The sequence below is a fragment of the Xenopus laevis genome, chromosome 7L, assembly GCF_017654675.1.
Source record: "Xenopus laevis strain J_2021 chromosome 7L, Xenopus_laevis_v10.1, whole genome shotgun sequence".
Classification (NCBI taxonomy): domain Eukaryota; kingdom Metazoa; phylum Chordata; class Amphibia; order Anura; family Pipidae; genus Xenopus; species Xenopus laevis.
This window is the reverse complement of record NC_054383.1, coordinates 75,116,321-75,133,690: the sequence shown is the minus strand read 5'-3', so window position 1 is coordinate 75,133,690 and position 17,370 is coordinate 75,116,321. Positions and strand designations below refer to the sequence as shown.

Here is a 17,370-nt window from a genome sequence, read left to right as displayed (position 1 = left end):
GATTTTCTTCTGCTGAGAATGTGTGCATATGGAATGTCTATCTAGCAATATTGTGAGACGCAATGTGCCAGTGAGGAAGCCGCTTATTAAATGATTGGGAAACCACACCATTATTTGAGAGTGGTGGTTAGTGTAATGTGGCTTAATTTTACTTAATGATAATTTTATTCCTTGTGGTCAAATGTAAGCTTCCTACAGAAGTATGATTCATTTACACCTTGCTTATAGTTTTTACACTGGAACAATAAACTTTTTGGTTGGCTTGTTTTCTTCAATTTGCTCTAATTGAGTGAAACATATTATAGATTATATGTTTCTGTATCCACTTTGTTTATATTTTTCTCAGTTTTACCCCCAAAGTATCGCCATAATCTTAACATTCCTAAATGATTTACTGTATAAGTATCCCAGAGCCAGTGAGCCTGCTGAAACTCATAGCACGGCCTTTCTGCAGTATCTGCTTCACGATTCTTTGGAGAAGGGAATTCTGGACACATGCTCTGTATGTGTATACATGTGTGTGTGCTTTGTAAATGTATATATAAATAATATATATGTAAATTAATGTGAAAGTGTACAATTCAGACTTACAACACCATTTTGGCCTATGTAAATATCTACCTAGTACTAAGATTTTTATTTTTTACTCCAGGTAGTGACACCTGTGCTTAAAGCATGCCATATTTAGATATTCTGAATAGGAATAGGTTTGTTAAAAGTCTTCCAAGTGATAGCAGTATGGCAGAATTGCACTGTACAGGATGTGGTCTCCCAATTGAAAGTCTAGTCATGAACTTTGAGTTCTTCCTTTTTATCACTTTCTGCAGCTGTGCTTGTCTAATTGGTGTGTAAATGTAACTGAAAGTATTACTTGCATAGTTGTGCAACAAGCCCAGTTTGATGAAAGAAATGCAGGGATGTATCTCTCCAATAAATACAAGTATTAACATGAACAGGTTTGTAATCCATATATATAATAGCATTGTTCTATTCTACCCCAGAGGCTCCATAATAAAGGTTTTTTTATTGCCTGCAAACTTCCAGCCACATGGGAAGTAAACACGGAAACGTTTAATTTTTCCCATTCACGCAGGGGATGTGTCCTTTGTGTCTGCTTGTTTTTAGTTGCAACAGCTGTTCGTACACATTTGTATTGAACGGATTGCCAACAAAGATGGGAAGAACGTTTGGTTGTCTCTGTGTGCGGGCTTCTTTAGGAGAAACCCTTCCAGCACCTCTTTCTGTTGCCTGTGGTTTCTGGCTTGTCTGTATATACAAGAAATTGTGTTGTTGTTGTTTGTAAATAATAATGTAAAAATAGAACTATGTTGTTGGGCTTACTTTAAGAACTTTAACACATTTATTATAACATAGTTCTCTTTGGTGCTACCTTTTACTGTAGCCAGATACTAGACTTAGGTGAAGGCTACAGATTATTTGTTATTTATAACTAACTGGGTTAAAGGAATTGTTCAGTATAAAAATAAAAACTGGGTAAATAGATAGGCTGTGCAAAATAAAAAATATTTTCAATATATTTAGTAAGCCAAAAATGTCACTGGACTGACTGGATGTCTCAAATAATATCCAGAACACTACTTCCTTTGCAGCTCTCTTGCTTTCCACTGATTGACTACCACTCAGTAACCAATAAGTGACTAGAGGGGGACCACATGGGTCCTAACTGTTGCTTTTGAATCTGAGCTGCATGCTGAGGGTCAATTGCAAACTCACTGAACAGTTATGTCCCATGTCCCCCCCCCTTAGAGTCGCTGACTAACTCAGAGTTGGAACAGAACCCAACTCCCTGCTTTGCAGATCTCTGTTATGTTAGACATCTGCTCACTCCAGCCTTTATATATTACATTTTTGGCCTAACTAACCATATTAGTATCATTTTTAATTTTGCAGATTTATCTATTCATTTATTTACCCACATTTTATTTTTACACTGAACTGTTCCTTTAAGGTAGTGTTTATGGACTTTTTTTGTAGGTTCAAGCTCCTTTTGTCATTAGCATTGTTGGGTTGCTGCAAAATCCAGAACCAAATCCATCAATATAGTCACCATTAGTTTTAGGTTATAGTGCAGAGTGCTACTAAGTCATAGAGGAGGGGCAGGCAATGTAAGATTGACAGCTGAGACTTTTAAACATGTTTATAATGGGTATGGATGTTTTAGTAAAAGAATTTGGGATTCATGTTTAATTTGAAAATTACTTTTATTAAACAGCTTTTTATGTCTGAGTGGCAGGTCCCCTTTAAAAATCAACAACACACCATTCCATAAGAAATGGAGTTCCTCTAGGTCTAAGCAGGTGAAACATTTATTCTGGTTACTTCAGTTGAAGGGAATGCCAAAGTGATCGAAGTGTGAAAAAATGGTCACCTTTTTCTTTGTCATGACTGCAGGAGACGTTGTGATATTTCAAGGTTCAACCATTTTATAACCATTTTATAACTTCATCGCTTTATTAACAGGGCCACTTAATCTTAGTATTCAACTGCTCTACTGATTCAGAGTACATGAATTGGAATAGACAAAGTCCCTGCATCAGTATAGCTTGCCAAATTCATTCATTTCTGTGACTGCTGATGTCTTAATTTATGGAAAATGCATTGTGTTGCAAAGTCCCTGTTTCTTGGAAAGAAGTTATACTAATTTAATTTGTAAAGGGACAGCTTGTGAAATAGATTGCTCCTCTTGTCTAATGCCTCCTCTGTAAATGCAATAATACTCCACTTTGCCCTTGGCGAAGAAACTATATTGGTTTTGTCCTAAAGCAAATTGATCCTTTTTTCACGGTTACCATTAATGACTTGCTAGATTATGTATGCAAATATAAATTATGTCTGCTATTAATTAAGTCCTCCGTTTTAGTGTGCAGGATTGGCCTTTGCAGAATAGAATACTTATTTAAAATTCATGACTGTTTTTCCTTTTTACTGCTCATGCAGAATGTTTTCAATTTATTATAATACAGCAAGATCTGAGAATTTACTGCCTTGTCAGATAAGACATATTATATAAAGTGCAGCTTGATCATTAAGATCAAGGCGGACGCACAGGAGGCTCAGCACCTTCAGTAATTAATGGCCAAGGCTTGTCCTTGCTTCTTTGGGATTGAACTAATCTACTTCTAGCATTTTCCCTATGGTGAGGGCTGCCAATGTTTAACATTCCTGGGTTATGCTAGTGAGAAGATGCAAAGAACATATCATGTCCTGAATACATATAAAGGAATCCTCTTGTAGACACTTTTTTTGTGTGCTTGGCCTAAAAGTAATTTATGAAATTATATTGTATTGCATTGTATATTAATGCAGCTGATCCCATCAAATATCAGTCAGTGAGCAGAGTATGTAATATGAATATAGATATGCGTCTTGTTATCAGTGCATAGACCTAATAACTGACTAATTATCAGGGGGTCAAAAGGCAAGGATAGCCAAGGATTATTTGTAGATCCTTATTATGAACGAATAAATTCTAGATTTTATTCTAGAATTTATTATGAGGTGCTAATGCCATAAAATAAACATTTGCAACTTTTATGTACTATGTCCTAACTATTTTCCATTAACTTATAAGTGCTAGAGGGGGTTCATGAAGCACAAGGAACCACAGTTTATGCATACCCTGTATTTTAAATGGAATATTAAATTGCTGTTATTAACATGTTATTTATCTCTGGTTTGTAGCTTACACTCACAGAAGATCAAAATGAAGTGAACAGAAATGGCTGTGAATCCAAGGAACTTGTTTTTCTAGTGCAGATTGCTTGTCAGGTACGTGCCATATATTATTATTCCTATACCAGCAGACTGTGTCCTGTTTCCATGTCCCTCTGACCTGGTCCTCCCCCTCTAACCTATTTTGCATCCAATATGAATATTTTTCTCATCTATCCACCAGAAAAAATAAAACGGTGATATTTAAATAATTATTTCGAGTGGGGTGAAACAACACTTGCAATTTCCACATTGAATGAAACTCAATACCAACAGACATACATAAGGACACAGCCACCAAATACCCCTATGTAAGGCTGAATGGGAAGACTGAAAATGTAAAAAGAACTGTTCCCTGAGCATGCAACATATTTACACTAGAGTTATATCGTGTCATATATCAATAATATATATCAGTGAACCATATGTAATACAGCAACACATTATCCAGCCAGAGCAAAGCAACTAATCTCAAATGTATTGTGTGCACTGCTGGGAATATAATTGAATCCATTTGGATTAAGTATGTATTATATAGCTCATATGATTAATGTAATATTGACTTTACTGGGCTAACGGCATTGATGTCTATGCTGAAACAATTTACTATTAACAAAGTCTTGATCTTTGAGAGCTGGTGTCTTTCTAATTTGCTAAGCACTGACGGAAATAATAATATGAGATTAGTAGTGTGTAAACTGTGTTTGCAGTTAATGCACTAACTTTAATTAGATGCTGTACATAAGCTTTTTAACACTTTAGCATGTCCAATTAGTAACTAAAAGTTCCAGTTTGTGTTTAAGCAAGCTGTACTGATCACATGCATGACTGCATACACTGCAGATACCTTTACAGTACTCTCTGGACTTGTTAGCACTGAGCTGAAGGCCTCTAGGGATAAAAAAGTACGGTAGCTTTTTAATTCTAAACAAAGAAACGGTTAAGATGCCCTTAAATAAACCCATAACTGCCAGAAAATTGTTACATGTGAATAAAAGAGTGCACTATACACAGGAAATTTTTCATGGACTATGTAGCTATTGCAGAATATAAGAGGTTAGAACAGGAAGAAAAGTATCCTATAATTCATAAGTAGCTATCATGATATAACCTGCCAACCCCCACTATGCTTATCCTGCTCGAGGACACCCAACCATTAGAATTGAAACCGAAAATAATTATAAGAACGTATTATTGAAATAAAAAGATTGTTGATATTGAATATTGATATTATTAGCCAGTTACTGTTTTTAACAGTGTCTCAGGATGTACATTTATTAGTAGGACTAGTAAAGCATCACTATGAGCCTCTTGGTTATTCATGTTTATAAGGCATTGTTTAAAGGAGAAGGAAAGCTACGGAGGCATTTTATTGCCAATAGATTAGCTGCAATAGTACAAGCTAGAATGCTATATTTATTCTGTAGAATATTTTACCATACCTGAGTAAAAAGCTCTAGAAACTCGGTTTGTTTAGGATAGGAGCTGCAGTATTAACATGGTGTGACATCACTTCCTGCCTGAGTCTCTCCCTGCTCTGGGCTCAGATTACAGTAGAGAAGGGAGGGGGTGGGGAAGAGGAGCAAATTGAGCATGCTCTTGCCCAGGGCAATGAGGTTTAAGCTGAAGGCAGGAAGTCTGATACAGAAGCCCATGTGTACACAATAGAAGGAAAGAAATGCAGTGTTTCTTTTGACAGGGGACACAGAGCAGCACTACTTTGGGGGGTTTACTGGTATATTTAGATGGACCTTTCTGATAAGGCTTACTTAGTTTTAACCTTTCCTTCTCCTTTAAAGACCATCTCATTTTATCCCCATAAATCTGCCCCATGGTTGATAATAATGTAGGTTTGTGAAATGGAATATGCTATTCCAGGAACACAATTTTCCCAATCCTGTGTTACTATGCCAGTTTTCATGGAGTGCCTTCAAACAAATGTCAAAGTTTATTTATTTTAAAGTTTAATTCTTTTTTTTGGTAGCAATTTTTTTGTTTTTAAATTTTTCGTAAAATATTGGTAATTTCAGTGCTGTTGCATTTTTTTTGTTTAGCAACTGTTTTGGGCAGACTTCCTCTGGTGCATGAATTTTGGGGAAGCTTTATGGGGGAATTATTAGCTCTTGGTAAATGAGTTCTAACTTTTCATTTAGTCGTGTTGTTTCACCTTTTCTTTATCAGCAAAGGAGAGTTTGCCCCTAGATGCTGAATACAAACAAGGGACACTCTAATTCTCCTAATTAGCTTAATACAGCGGGATTTAAATGCTAGACTTACCTGCCGCCATTAATTGTTTATTGTTTAAAAGCTTAAAAGTACCAGTAACATCCAAGTGAAATTATTTTGATCCCACAGCGGATGCAAACTATTTTTTAGCACCAAATGTCCTATTTTATGTCAGAGGTTTTTATGAATGGCGTTTGACCCCTTTTTATCTTCCTGTTTAAAGCAAAACTAAAGCTTAAATGGATCCTGTCATCGGAAAACATGATTTTTTTTCAAAATGCATCAGTTAATATTGCTACTCCAGCAGAATTCTGCACTGAAATCCATTTCTCAAAAGAGCAAACAGATTTTTTTATATTCAATTTTGAAATCTGACATGGGGCTAGACATTTTGTCAATTTCCCAGCTGTCCCTGGTCATGTCACTTGTGCCTGCACCTTAGGAGAGAAATGCTTTCTGGCAGGCTGCTATTTTTCCTTCTCAATGTAACTGAATGTGTCTCAGTGGGACATGGATTTTTACTATTGAGTGTTGTTCTTAGATCTACCAGGCAGCTGTTATCTTGTGTTAGGGAGCTGCTATCTGGTTACCTTCCCATTGTTCTTTTGTTTGGCTGCTGGGGGGGGGGAGGGAGAGGTGTGATATCACTCCAACTTGCAGTAAAGAGTGATTGAAGTTTATCAGAGCACAAGTCACATGACATGGGGCAGCTGGGAAATTGACAATATGTCTAGCCCCATGTCAGATTTCAAAATTGAATCTAAAAAAATCTGTTTGCTGTTTTGAGAAATGGATTTCAGTGCAGAATTCTGCTGGAGCAGTACTATTAACTGATTCATTTTGAAAAAATTTTTTTTCCCATGACCGTATCCCTTTAACTAAAGAAGTAGCTAGAAATGTTGTACATGTGTGCTTCTGTACCAGCCAAAGGCAACCACAGCCCTTAAGCAGTAAAGATCTTTGTCTCCAAAGATGCCCTAGTAGCTCACCATCTTCTTTTCTGCTGATTCACTGCACATGCTCTGTGCTGCTGCTACTTACAGAGTTTAGGGACCCACTAACAATATACAGTACACATAGAATAGAAATGTCACAATATAAGGCTGATTAGGCAATTAATACAGATAATTACTACATGGCAGCACAGAAACCAGTGCAACTAGAATAAGAATTTAATAATCAGCCTTGTAGCATCAGCTTATATTACAGGCCAAAAATCAAAAAAGCAGACGGCACTTCTGGAAAAGGGGGGGTTTATTGGAGTTCCTGCTGGAAAATCCTATATTACAGGCCAACCTAATTTTCTGCTTGATAATTTTTGACAACCCCTAATCGTAGCTTCTCAACAGCTGCTCAGAGCCAACTGAGCATGTGAGTGTCAGACACTTTCCAAAATGGTGACCCCCTGGATAATTTCTGCTGTCGAGAAGCTGAAACTTTAGGCTGGTGCAATAAGTTCAGTATTAAAAACATGGCATTATTAACCATATTAATTTTTAAGGGTTTACTTTTCCTTTAAGAACTAAAACCATTGTATTTTACACAGCAATTTACAGTGATTATAGATTAGTTTCTGCCCCAGTGGAACTTACTATCTGAGCCAATATCAAATTCACACACATAATGCGGTCAGTTTTATCAGGAGCCAGTGAACATGCTTGTATGTTTTTGTGTGTTTTTGGAGTGTGGAACAAAACCAGAATAACCAGAACAAACCCATGCAGACATGAGAAGACCATACACACATCCCTTGCAGATTGTGCCCTGGCTGGAATCTGTTATCTGCTGTGTAAACTGCCTTTTTGCCCTATTCAACTTAATTGGGTAGCCTCATGACCATTCAGAAGCTTATTTATATCAACAACTGTTATGTTTCTGAAGCAAACATGCAGTTTTCACAAATGTAGGATGCACTGCGTTATATTTAAATGTTGTTTGACTTGTTAAATGTTGTCTGACTCGTCTTTTAATTGCACAGACTAAATGATTATTTTTTAAAGTAGATAATGGGTTGTATGGGAAGAAAACAGAAGAATATAATTGTGTTCAAGGCCAATAATAGAAATGGGTTAGTAATGCCTCTGTAGAAGCAAGAATAATCTCTAAAACAGGAAAATCAACTGAAGTATATAATCTTTTAATATTCTTTTTACAGCAATACACATGGGAAATGTGTATGAATATAGTAGAATTTTCTTACGTAAAGCATATCCTTTTCCAATAGAATCATTGCTAGAATGATCCTGTAAAAGTAGGTCCTGTGTGGCCTTATCTTGAGTATGCATAGCAAGTGCGGAGACATAGCTAAACTAATAAAAAGAAAGGAGCAGTTAAAATATCAACATTTTTATAAGCAGTGCCATTGCTATCCCTTGCTATACATACTACCCTTCTCCCTCACAAATCATTGCACCTCCATTTCTAGTCACAAAATAGTATGTCTCCTTGTCCAAGGTGCTTTAACTATACAGTTATCCCATTCTTGGTTTGCAATGGAGAGTTTGTCTGTTAATGAATTAGATACTTTAGAAAAATTATGATTGCCATTTGGTGAATAACACAGTTTATGCTACATTTGGATTAGGCAAAATGATTATCTTGGTGGTTCCTGAACTGTCTAAAAATGATGTTGGTTTAATTTTTGCACTTCAAAGCTTCATTTTTGCAGAAGTTCTAGACCTTTGTTTAATTACTCCACTATGAAAGGTTTCTAGTCATACAAACTCTTCTAAGCCTGTATAGGAAGCTATGCTATGCAACTCCTGAATATATAGTGATGATTATTATACTGACATATCTGTCCGCTTTCATCATTACCTTTCCACTCTTCTCACAAGCGTGCAAGGCACTGTATATCTTCGCTTCATGTGCAAATAATGTTTGACAAACCTTAACTTTGAATGAACTTTCTCATTTTAAATACATTGGCAGGTCTTGAAAATGACATTATATACATTTTTTTTATTTTGTTCGTGTTTTTTAGCTTATTTTTATTCTATTAGTAAGACATAGCGCTATGATAAGCAATTTGGATTTTTTGATAGTTGTAATGAAAAAATCTAGAATTTTTTTTTAAATTTTGCTTTTTTTTTTGCTACTATTTAGACATAAAAAGTATTTGTTTTACTATTTAGACATAAAAGTCCTTTTAAAATGAATCCTGAAACCCAAATTCTTTTTTTTTTTTTAATTAAAACAACTATATTGGTTATAAACTCATTTAAAACTCTCAGCTGTCAATCATATATTGCATGCCCGCCTCTATGCCTTAGGCATAGAGGCGGGGCAGGCAATTAATTTCACTTTCTGTTCTTCAATTTCTAGCTGCCGGTGCACTCCTTCCATTTCCCCTCCATCTCCAACATTTAATTTTGTAGCCAGTGCATTGGCATCAGAGACCCCATTTTGGTGCATAAACAAGATTTTGGCATGATCTAAAGCTTGTCTTCATAACTGTGTCCACAAAATGGCTGCTGCCTGTTTCAAGTGATTGTGAATTCCATGACTAAAAGAAACAAGTTTTAATTTTTTTTTTAATGTAAGTGAAGTTTATTTTGCTTGACTTAACATCATAAAAGAGAATTTGGAATTATTGTTTATGGTGACAGGTACCCTTTAAAGGCAACGCCTCCATATATCAGTGACAAGCTGTGGTACATTATACCACCCACTGCAACTGCAGTAGCCAGTGCCCTTTCAGTAGGAATGCAGAACCTATAATGTGCTTTTTTTGTAAATAGAAAGAACACAAAATCCTTGCAATAAGTGCTGAGTGTAGCAGTAGAAATTGAAAGTCCATTGCAGCTAGAGTATACATGTATCAAAGCAAACTGTGCCGTTTCCCGAAAAACCAGTCGGCCAAACATGTTCTCCTCTGAAGAGGATAGCCAGATGCCCCAAGTTTGAGTTCACCTTGGACGGTGCATCAAAGAGGTCAGAAAATATGTTAAAGCAAATTAAAAACTTGAATGTGAGGAATTGCTTATTGTAGATTACTTGTAACTAGTTCAGCAGTAATGAAGCAAAAGTCAACTTTTAACGAAGGCTCTAAATGCTTTAGGAAAGGATCTTAACATATTTTTAGCATTTTGTTGTGCAGGCAACTTTAGGGTAGGTGGGTACATACTGGAGCATGGGCCCACTGGTGTTCACTAACTGCGTGACACAAATGAGGTGGGAGAGCTAACACCTACATGCCCCAACCCATCTCAACCTGAATTCATGCAGTGTTGTATGTAAAAAGTACAGATCCTTGTGCACCAGACTTGTCTGAAGGTGCTGATGGTGGGACAGGCTGCTAAATGTAAAAATCTGTCCCACCATTAATAAATGGCCCCTATAGCATCAAATTCAACAAATCATCTCCTGTTGAATTCAGTGGGATTTGCATGAGAATGCTTCCACTTTTTTGGCTAAAAAAGTGCATGCCCATGTATTAGGCAAATATCAAATAACAAATCTCCTGTTCTGTTGGTGAGAGAAGAACAGTGGCCAAAACTGAAAACTATATATGCCATCAGACTGTAGGAGGGCATCATTCATGACTGTAGACAGGCCCGGACTGGCAATCTGTGGGTTCTGGCAAATGCCAGAGGGGCTGCTATAAGGTCCCATTGAAAATCAGTATTTAGTGGGCTGGTGGGGCTGTTTGGGCCTCTATGTGGGCTGAATGGGCCTCTTGTGTACCTGAAATTCCAGGGCCTATTTTAATTCTCAGTCCGGACCTGACTGTAGAGCATGAAGTCATTTTTGAATTTATCTTAAAAAGTGGCTGCCCCAATCATGCTGGGAACACAGTATCTGGACTATTAACAGTGACATGTTTGCTGCAGATGAAATAAACCATAATATCCAGATGTATTCATCCATAACCTCATATTTTTGCTTTCAACCAACCTAACCATTAAAATGTAAACCTTGGATTTTTTTGAGCTGTACAGCATCTTTAACTTGGTGGTATAAAGATGGTGGTATAGTTGCATACATATGAGTTAGGTTTGTTATTCATGTTAAAATTCCTAAATGAACTGCCTGATGACTACAGTGGATTACTTTACTAATAAAGGGAATTGAATTTCCATACTTCACCATCCTCCTGTCTCCCCAATTTAAAGTGTTCCCCTTTTTCCCCACATGTATGAAGTTTCTTCCTTTTGCTTAAGGTGAGATATTTGGAGCAGTTCCCAGCTGCAAAGAAAATAACCCCAGCTGTATGACTTAGTCCTTTCTACTTCCTGTCTGTCTGACATTTTCTATGATCAAGCCAATTGCTTCTCTACTGCACAGTATTCTGAAGTGGGTGGACAACATAAATATTGATGCCAGACGCTGGGGAAGAACTATTCTCAGAGGGGAAATCTCTCAAAGGCCTCTCTAAGCTTTCTGAGTAAAAAAAAAATGGGTGTCCGTTTTGCTAATGTCTGCAAATAAACTTGGCTTTGTTCCTATGCTGAAATCTTGGCAAACAGATAGGATAGATGTATGACACTCTTACTGTGCTATGCAGTCAAAAACAGATTTTCAACTAGCCTTGCTTCAGTGTTTACATTTAACTGTATCTTACTCTGGGCTAATAATTCCCTCTGGAGATTGTGCAAGAGGTAAAAATTACCTTTGCCCAGTTTGTGTTTTCTATCTCCATTAGCAAAGAGTTATTCCATGCTGAAGCAGACACCATTTCTGGAATTTTTTGGCCATATGGGAAAGTAATGCAGATTTTTACAAGCTGTAGTCAGAGGAGCTAGGTTGCATGTTGCCAGAATCAGATGTGTTTAAAGTGATACTGTCATGGGGAAAAACCATTTTTTCCCCAAATAAATCAGTTAATAGTGCTGCTCTAGCAGAATTCTGCACTGAAATCCATTTCTCAAAAGAGCAAACAGATTTTTTTATATTCAATTTTGAAATCTGACATGGGGGCTAGACATATTGTCAATTTCCCAGCTGCCCTGAGTCATGTGACTTGTGCTCTGATAAACTTCAATCACTCTTTACTGCTGTACTGCAAGTTGGAGTGATATCACCCCCTCCCTTTCCCTCCCCAGCAGCCAAACAAAAGAACAATGGGAAGGTAACCAGATAACAGCTCCCTAACACAAGATAACAGCTGCCTGGTAGATCTAAGAACAACACTCAATAGTAAAAACCCATGTCCCACTGAGTCTCCTTCAGTTACATTGAGAAGGAAAAACAGCAGCCTGACAGAAAGCATTTCTCTCCTAAAGTGCAGGCACAAGTCACATGACCAGGGGCAGCTGGAAAATTGACAATGTCCAGCCCCATGTCAGATTTCAAAATTGAATATGAAAAAATCAGTTTGCTCTGGATTTCAGTGCAGAAGAAAGGGTTCCAAGTATATAGCAAAATTGAACAATTTTAAGTGGCAGCTTTATCAAGGTTTGAATTTCGAGTTCATGGGAGTTTGCATGAACTTGAAATTCAAAAAAAACGACCGATCAAAATTTTTAAAAAAAAATGGGAATGACCCGCAAACTCGATTCGAGTTTTTTTTCACCAAAATAAACTCTTCTTTCAGGATGTCTCCAAACATCTCTAGATTCCAGGACGTCCCCCATAGGCTAAAACAGCAATTCACCCGGGTTTAAGGTAGCAAATAGTCCAATTCAAATTCTTAAAGGGCTAGTACATGTTTTTAAAAACTCAAATCAAATTTTAACTATTCCCTAGTTGAATTACACTGGAATAAACTCAAAAATTAGAATTTTTAAATTCTAATTTTCACTTCGACTCTTGATAAATCTGCCCCTAAATCTGCAAGCACTGCGCACAACATGTACATTCATAGAATACTCACCGGACAGGAGAAGATACCTCCAATCAGAGTCTAAACCAAAAAAAGGTACCAGGACACTCCGGTATTTCACAAAACGTAAGAAGTATTTAATGAAAATAACTGATGTTTTGGAGCAACTACTTCTTCGTTGCTTTGATTGAGAACTACATTGCTCTAAAACGTCCACTATTTTCAATAGATACTTCTTATGTTTTTTTTTTGAAAATTGAGTGCCCTGAAACAATTTTTTTGAAAATTGTACAATTTACAGAGAACTGTTTGATACATGTCATGTTAGGTTTGTTCTAACCTTTGTTGGAATATGTTATAACTGCACCGTACTCTGTAAACACTGAAGTGTCCAATTGTCTACATGGTTGTACCTCTCTGATGAGTGTAAAACTCTTTGATTGTAAAATTGTGCAGGGCCGAAGCTGGATAGTTAAGCGGAGTTATGAAGATTTTCGGGTTCTGGATAAACATCTTCATCTGTGCATATATGACAGGCGCTTCTCTCAGCTCTCAGAGCTGCCCCGTTCCGACTCCGTGAAGGACAATCCAGAGGTAATGTCTGTTATAAACTGAAGATCGTATCTAATGGTCTAATGTAAGTTGGGCAAAATAAATTTTAGCTACATTATATTTTATTTTAATATAGTTTTCTTTATTCTTTTGGAATCCATAATCACAGCAATAGGCAGGCGCCATTTAATGGAAGCTGTTATCAAAGTGAGCTTTGTATCATCCCACTTCTAGAAATTGGAAACATTTTCTGTTGAATGGAAGAAATTCGGTTTAGGGCCTTATGCTTTTACATATACTTTACATAGGGATGTATGCATATGCTAACTGCACTTTCTTTGCACTCATGAATGCATAGCTCTGCACACATATAAAATGCTTCAATGCACCAGTGATCCTCACTTATTGTAGATTCAGACAAAGGGTGTAAAGTCATATAGGAATAGGTAATGAATGATGCAGCATTGGCATTCTAGAGATTTAGTAATTTATTCATTTGTCTGTGTTTAATTACAATGAAACATGCTACACCTCCTTAAGAAACTACTTCCAGTATTTTTTTTTGTATAATGTAATGCTGAATATTGCTTTTGTTATTCTAAACTACTATGACTTGGTTATTTGTAGTTGGTCACACAGATGCTGATGGCTTACCTATCACGCCTTTCAGCCATAGCAGGTAACAAGATCAATTGTGGACCAGCCCTGACGTGGATGGAGGTATGTATATCGCAGTCATCTTATGCAATGCTCAGTGCATTGTCTACTGATTTTAATTTACAATTACAGGTGCTAATATTCCACAGATGCTGCTGAGAAATCAACTTATGTAGCAAATTGTAACAGTCTAGTTGTAACAGAGTAGGCACCTGGATTACTGAGCTACCAGTCTGAAATGCCAGACAGAAACATTCAACTCTAAACTTAAATTTTGGAAAAACACTAAAAAAGAAAAAAAAAACTAGCAATTAAAAAAAAGTTTTTGTCTGTAAACAACTGAGCTGAAAAAAGTGTTGGAGGGGGAACAACCCCTTTAAAAAAAATACATACTATACTATTATAGTAGAGTTGACTGTCACCACATATCACGCTTTCTGCGTTTTGAATTATATGGGAGCAGTCATGCTACTTCATAAAATCAATTATCATCCATAGAGTCAGATGACAGTATTGTATTGTCAGTGGCCAAATTATGTAATGGTAAAAAAAAATGGTTGGCAGAGTATGGCACAGACAGGGAGCATAGGGCAGGCAGAACAGAGCAGGAGACAGTCCTGATGACCAAGTCATCAGGACCACTCTAATATGTACTACATACAGTGAGACAGTGCTGGTGCCCCTTCAATAGTTTGTATGAAGTGTGAACAATGTAGGCAGTTTTAGTCTGGGCCTCAAGTGTGAACTGTAGAGGGCTTTAGGGTGTGAACAGTACAGAGTTTTAGAGTGAACAATAGAGGGGTTACAAGTGAGAACAATGCGGGGGGGGGTTATATGTGTGAACAATACAGGGGATTACAGTCTGAATTTAAGGTTTAAATAATGCAGGGGCCAATTAATCCCTGCAGTGATACCTTTTAAAGCTTACACTGATAAGCAAAAACAGCAGGCAGACTTTCCTGTGGGGGCCACACAAGGGGGGGTCACAGGCCTCCAGCTGGACAGCCCTGCCCTAGCTGATCTAAAAAAAATCGAAAGAAAAGATCTAAAAAAATGCTTGGCATATAGTAAATCCAACAATAATAAAAAAACACAAACACAATCTTAGGGGTTTTTTTTGTTTTTTTTAAATAGTTTTCTGTTATCCAGACTAGCTAACAATTTATGGAGACTAAGCTTTAGCATTAAGTGCCTTTGCTCACAGTTACAGACAGGCTACAAAATTTGCACATCATTAGTGTCCTTAATGCACACATCAACTGAAAGTTCTATACTGCAGCAGGAATGTTTTTGGACCCTTATTTGATATAGAACTTCTGGAATGTAATGAATGTATCCACTATTAACACCTAAAATGGGTGGGCTTCAGCGCACTTGCAAGTGTATCTATTTCCTTTAGACTGCAGTATTCTTTAAATGTGGTAAATATACATATACTGTAAATGTATGATACCTCCTATGCTTTAAATTTTGCCTAGTCATTTTTAAAGGTTGTACAGTAGTTTCTTCTATGTTTTTTATTATAGATCGATAACAAAGGCAATCATTTGCTTGTGCACGAAGAGTCCTCCATAAATGTTCCAGCAATCGCTGCTGCCCATGTAATAAAGAGATATAATGCTCAGGCCCCAGATGAACTCTCTTTCGAGGTACAAGCGTTTACTCATCTTTAGATGCAGGAAGTGTTTGTGTCAGCAAAACAGATACAGCCTATAGTTTCAAGAAAGCGTCTTGCAGTTTTTACAGATTGTAGCAAGCATATACAGGGCCTGCTCTATTATATCATGCTAAACTGGAGATGTGTTCACATAATAGGATGCTGATTTGACGTTCACCTTTACCTGCAAAATTATCTGTAGATTTTCCACCAGCATAAATTTAAATTTGCAGTGGGAAATCATACGTACTACACCTTCATTTTTATTCCACTTTTATTAGTAAGGTGGTACTGGCTCAACTTGCAGGTGACAAAAGTTCCTGTGTGCCAGTACCTAAAACATTACTCTTTTTAAGGAACAGTTTGGTGTGAAAATAAAAACTGTATAAATAGATAGGCTGTGCAAAATAAAAAAACATTTCTAATATAGTTAGTTAGCCTAAAATGTAATCTATAAAGGCTGGAGTGACTGTATGTCAAACATAATAGCCAGAACACTACTTCCTGCATTTCAGCTCTATAAGTTGTAGTTAGTCAGCGACTTGAAGGTGGCCACATGGTACATTTCTGTTCAGTGAGTTTGTAATTGATCCTCAACATGCAGCTCAGATTCAAAAGCATCATATATGACCCATGTGCCCCCCCCCAAGTCTCTGATTGGTTACTGCCTGGTAACCAGAGTAACCAGTCAGTGTAAACTAAGAGAGCTGAAAAGCAGGAAGTAATGTTCTGGCTCTTAGTCACTCCAGCCTTTATACATTACATTTTTGCCTAACTAACTATATTAGAAACATTTTTTATTTTGCGTAGCTTATATATTTACACAGTTTTTATTTTTACACTGAACAATTCCTTTAAGTAGAATAATTATCTTTTTCTATAAATGCACTTTCAGTAATAATGGCATTATTGTTCAAAGTCTCCCTGTTGTACAGGTATAGATATAACATTCTTTTATTTACTACTAGCGGTTAGTGAGTTGTTTTTTTTTTTCCAATCAGTTTAGCCCCTGTGAATCTGTGCAGCAAATTCCAGCACACTGTGATATCTATAAATATCTATATCTATCTATAAATATAGTGGGCTGCAATTTCTATGATTGCACCTAAATAATATTATGCACTTCTTTTAGTTGTTGTCCTATATATGTATTTTAAATAATATATTTTATTTCGAATAAAAGCATCTTGGAGCTATGGTTCCCTACATACAGTTAAGCTCTACTTTTAGCACCAAACATAACAGGACTACTAAATACGATGTTGGGAGCTGTAGTTGGCAACAGCTGTTGGTATCGTTTACAGATCGGTGAAAGAATATTTGAGGGAAGAAAAGTTTGTTTGGTTTTGTATTTCTCCATTAGCTACAAAATATGATTTTATGTGTAGTAGAGAATTTACATATCCTTATAATCATTTGTATCTTTATTCTATATTTTTATTAAGGTGGGAGACATAGTCTCTGTAATTGACATGCCACCAAAAGAACTGACCACATGGTGGAGGGGAAAGCATGGATTTCAAGTAGGTTGACTAACGCTTTCTCTTTGAGTAAGAAATCATTGCAATGATAAAATATATAATTATGTGTGTGTTTAGTACAGCGGCTAATGGTCCTGAGTCTGGAATATTATACTGGTTGTTTTTGTTAAATGCAGATATTGCTTTGACCTTACCATTAGCCCATGTATATTATTACCGATCCAGTATAGGTTTTTTGCTTTTTACATAGTAAATAATACTAAAAGACCAACATTTTGGGGCACATTTACCTAGGGTCGAAT

The 17,370-nt window shown here is 36.6% G+C and overlaps 1 protein-coding gene across 6 annotated transcripts in view; it reads left to right on the top strand.

Moving 5' to 3' along the window:
- Positions 1 to 17,370, top strand: part of arhgap32.L (Rho GTPase activating protein 32 L homeolog) — a 207,277-nt gene that overhangs the window by 140,461 nt on the left and 49,446 nt on the right. For all 6 annotated transcript variants that reach the window (XM_041568469.1, XM_041568468.1, XM_018224473.2 and 3 more), the window contains 5 exon segments: positions 3,703 to 3,789; positions 13,178 to 13,315; positions 13,901 to 13,993; positions 15,457 to 15,579; positions 17,033 to 17,110. In XM_041568469.1, the coding sequence (XP_041424403.1) occupies positions 3,703 to 3,789; positions 13,178 to 13,315; positions 13,901 to 13,993; positions 15,457 to 15,579; positions 17,033 to 17,110 (519 nt within the window).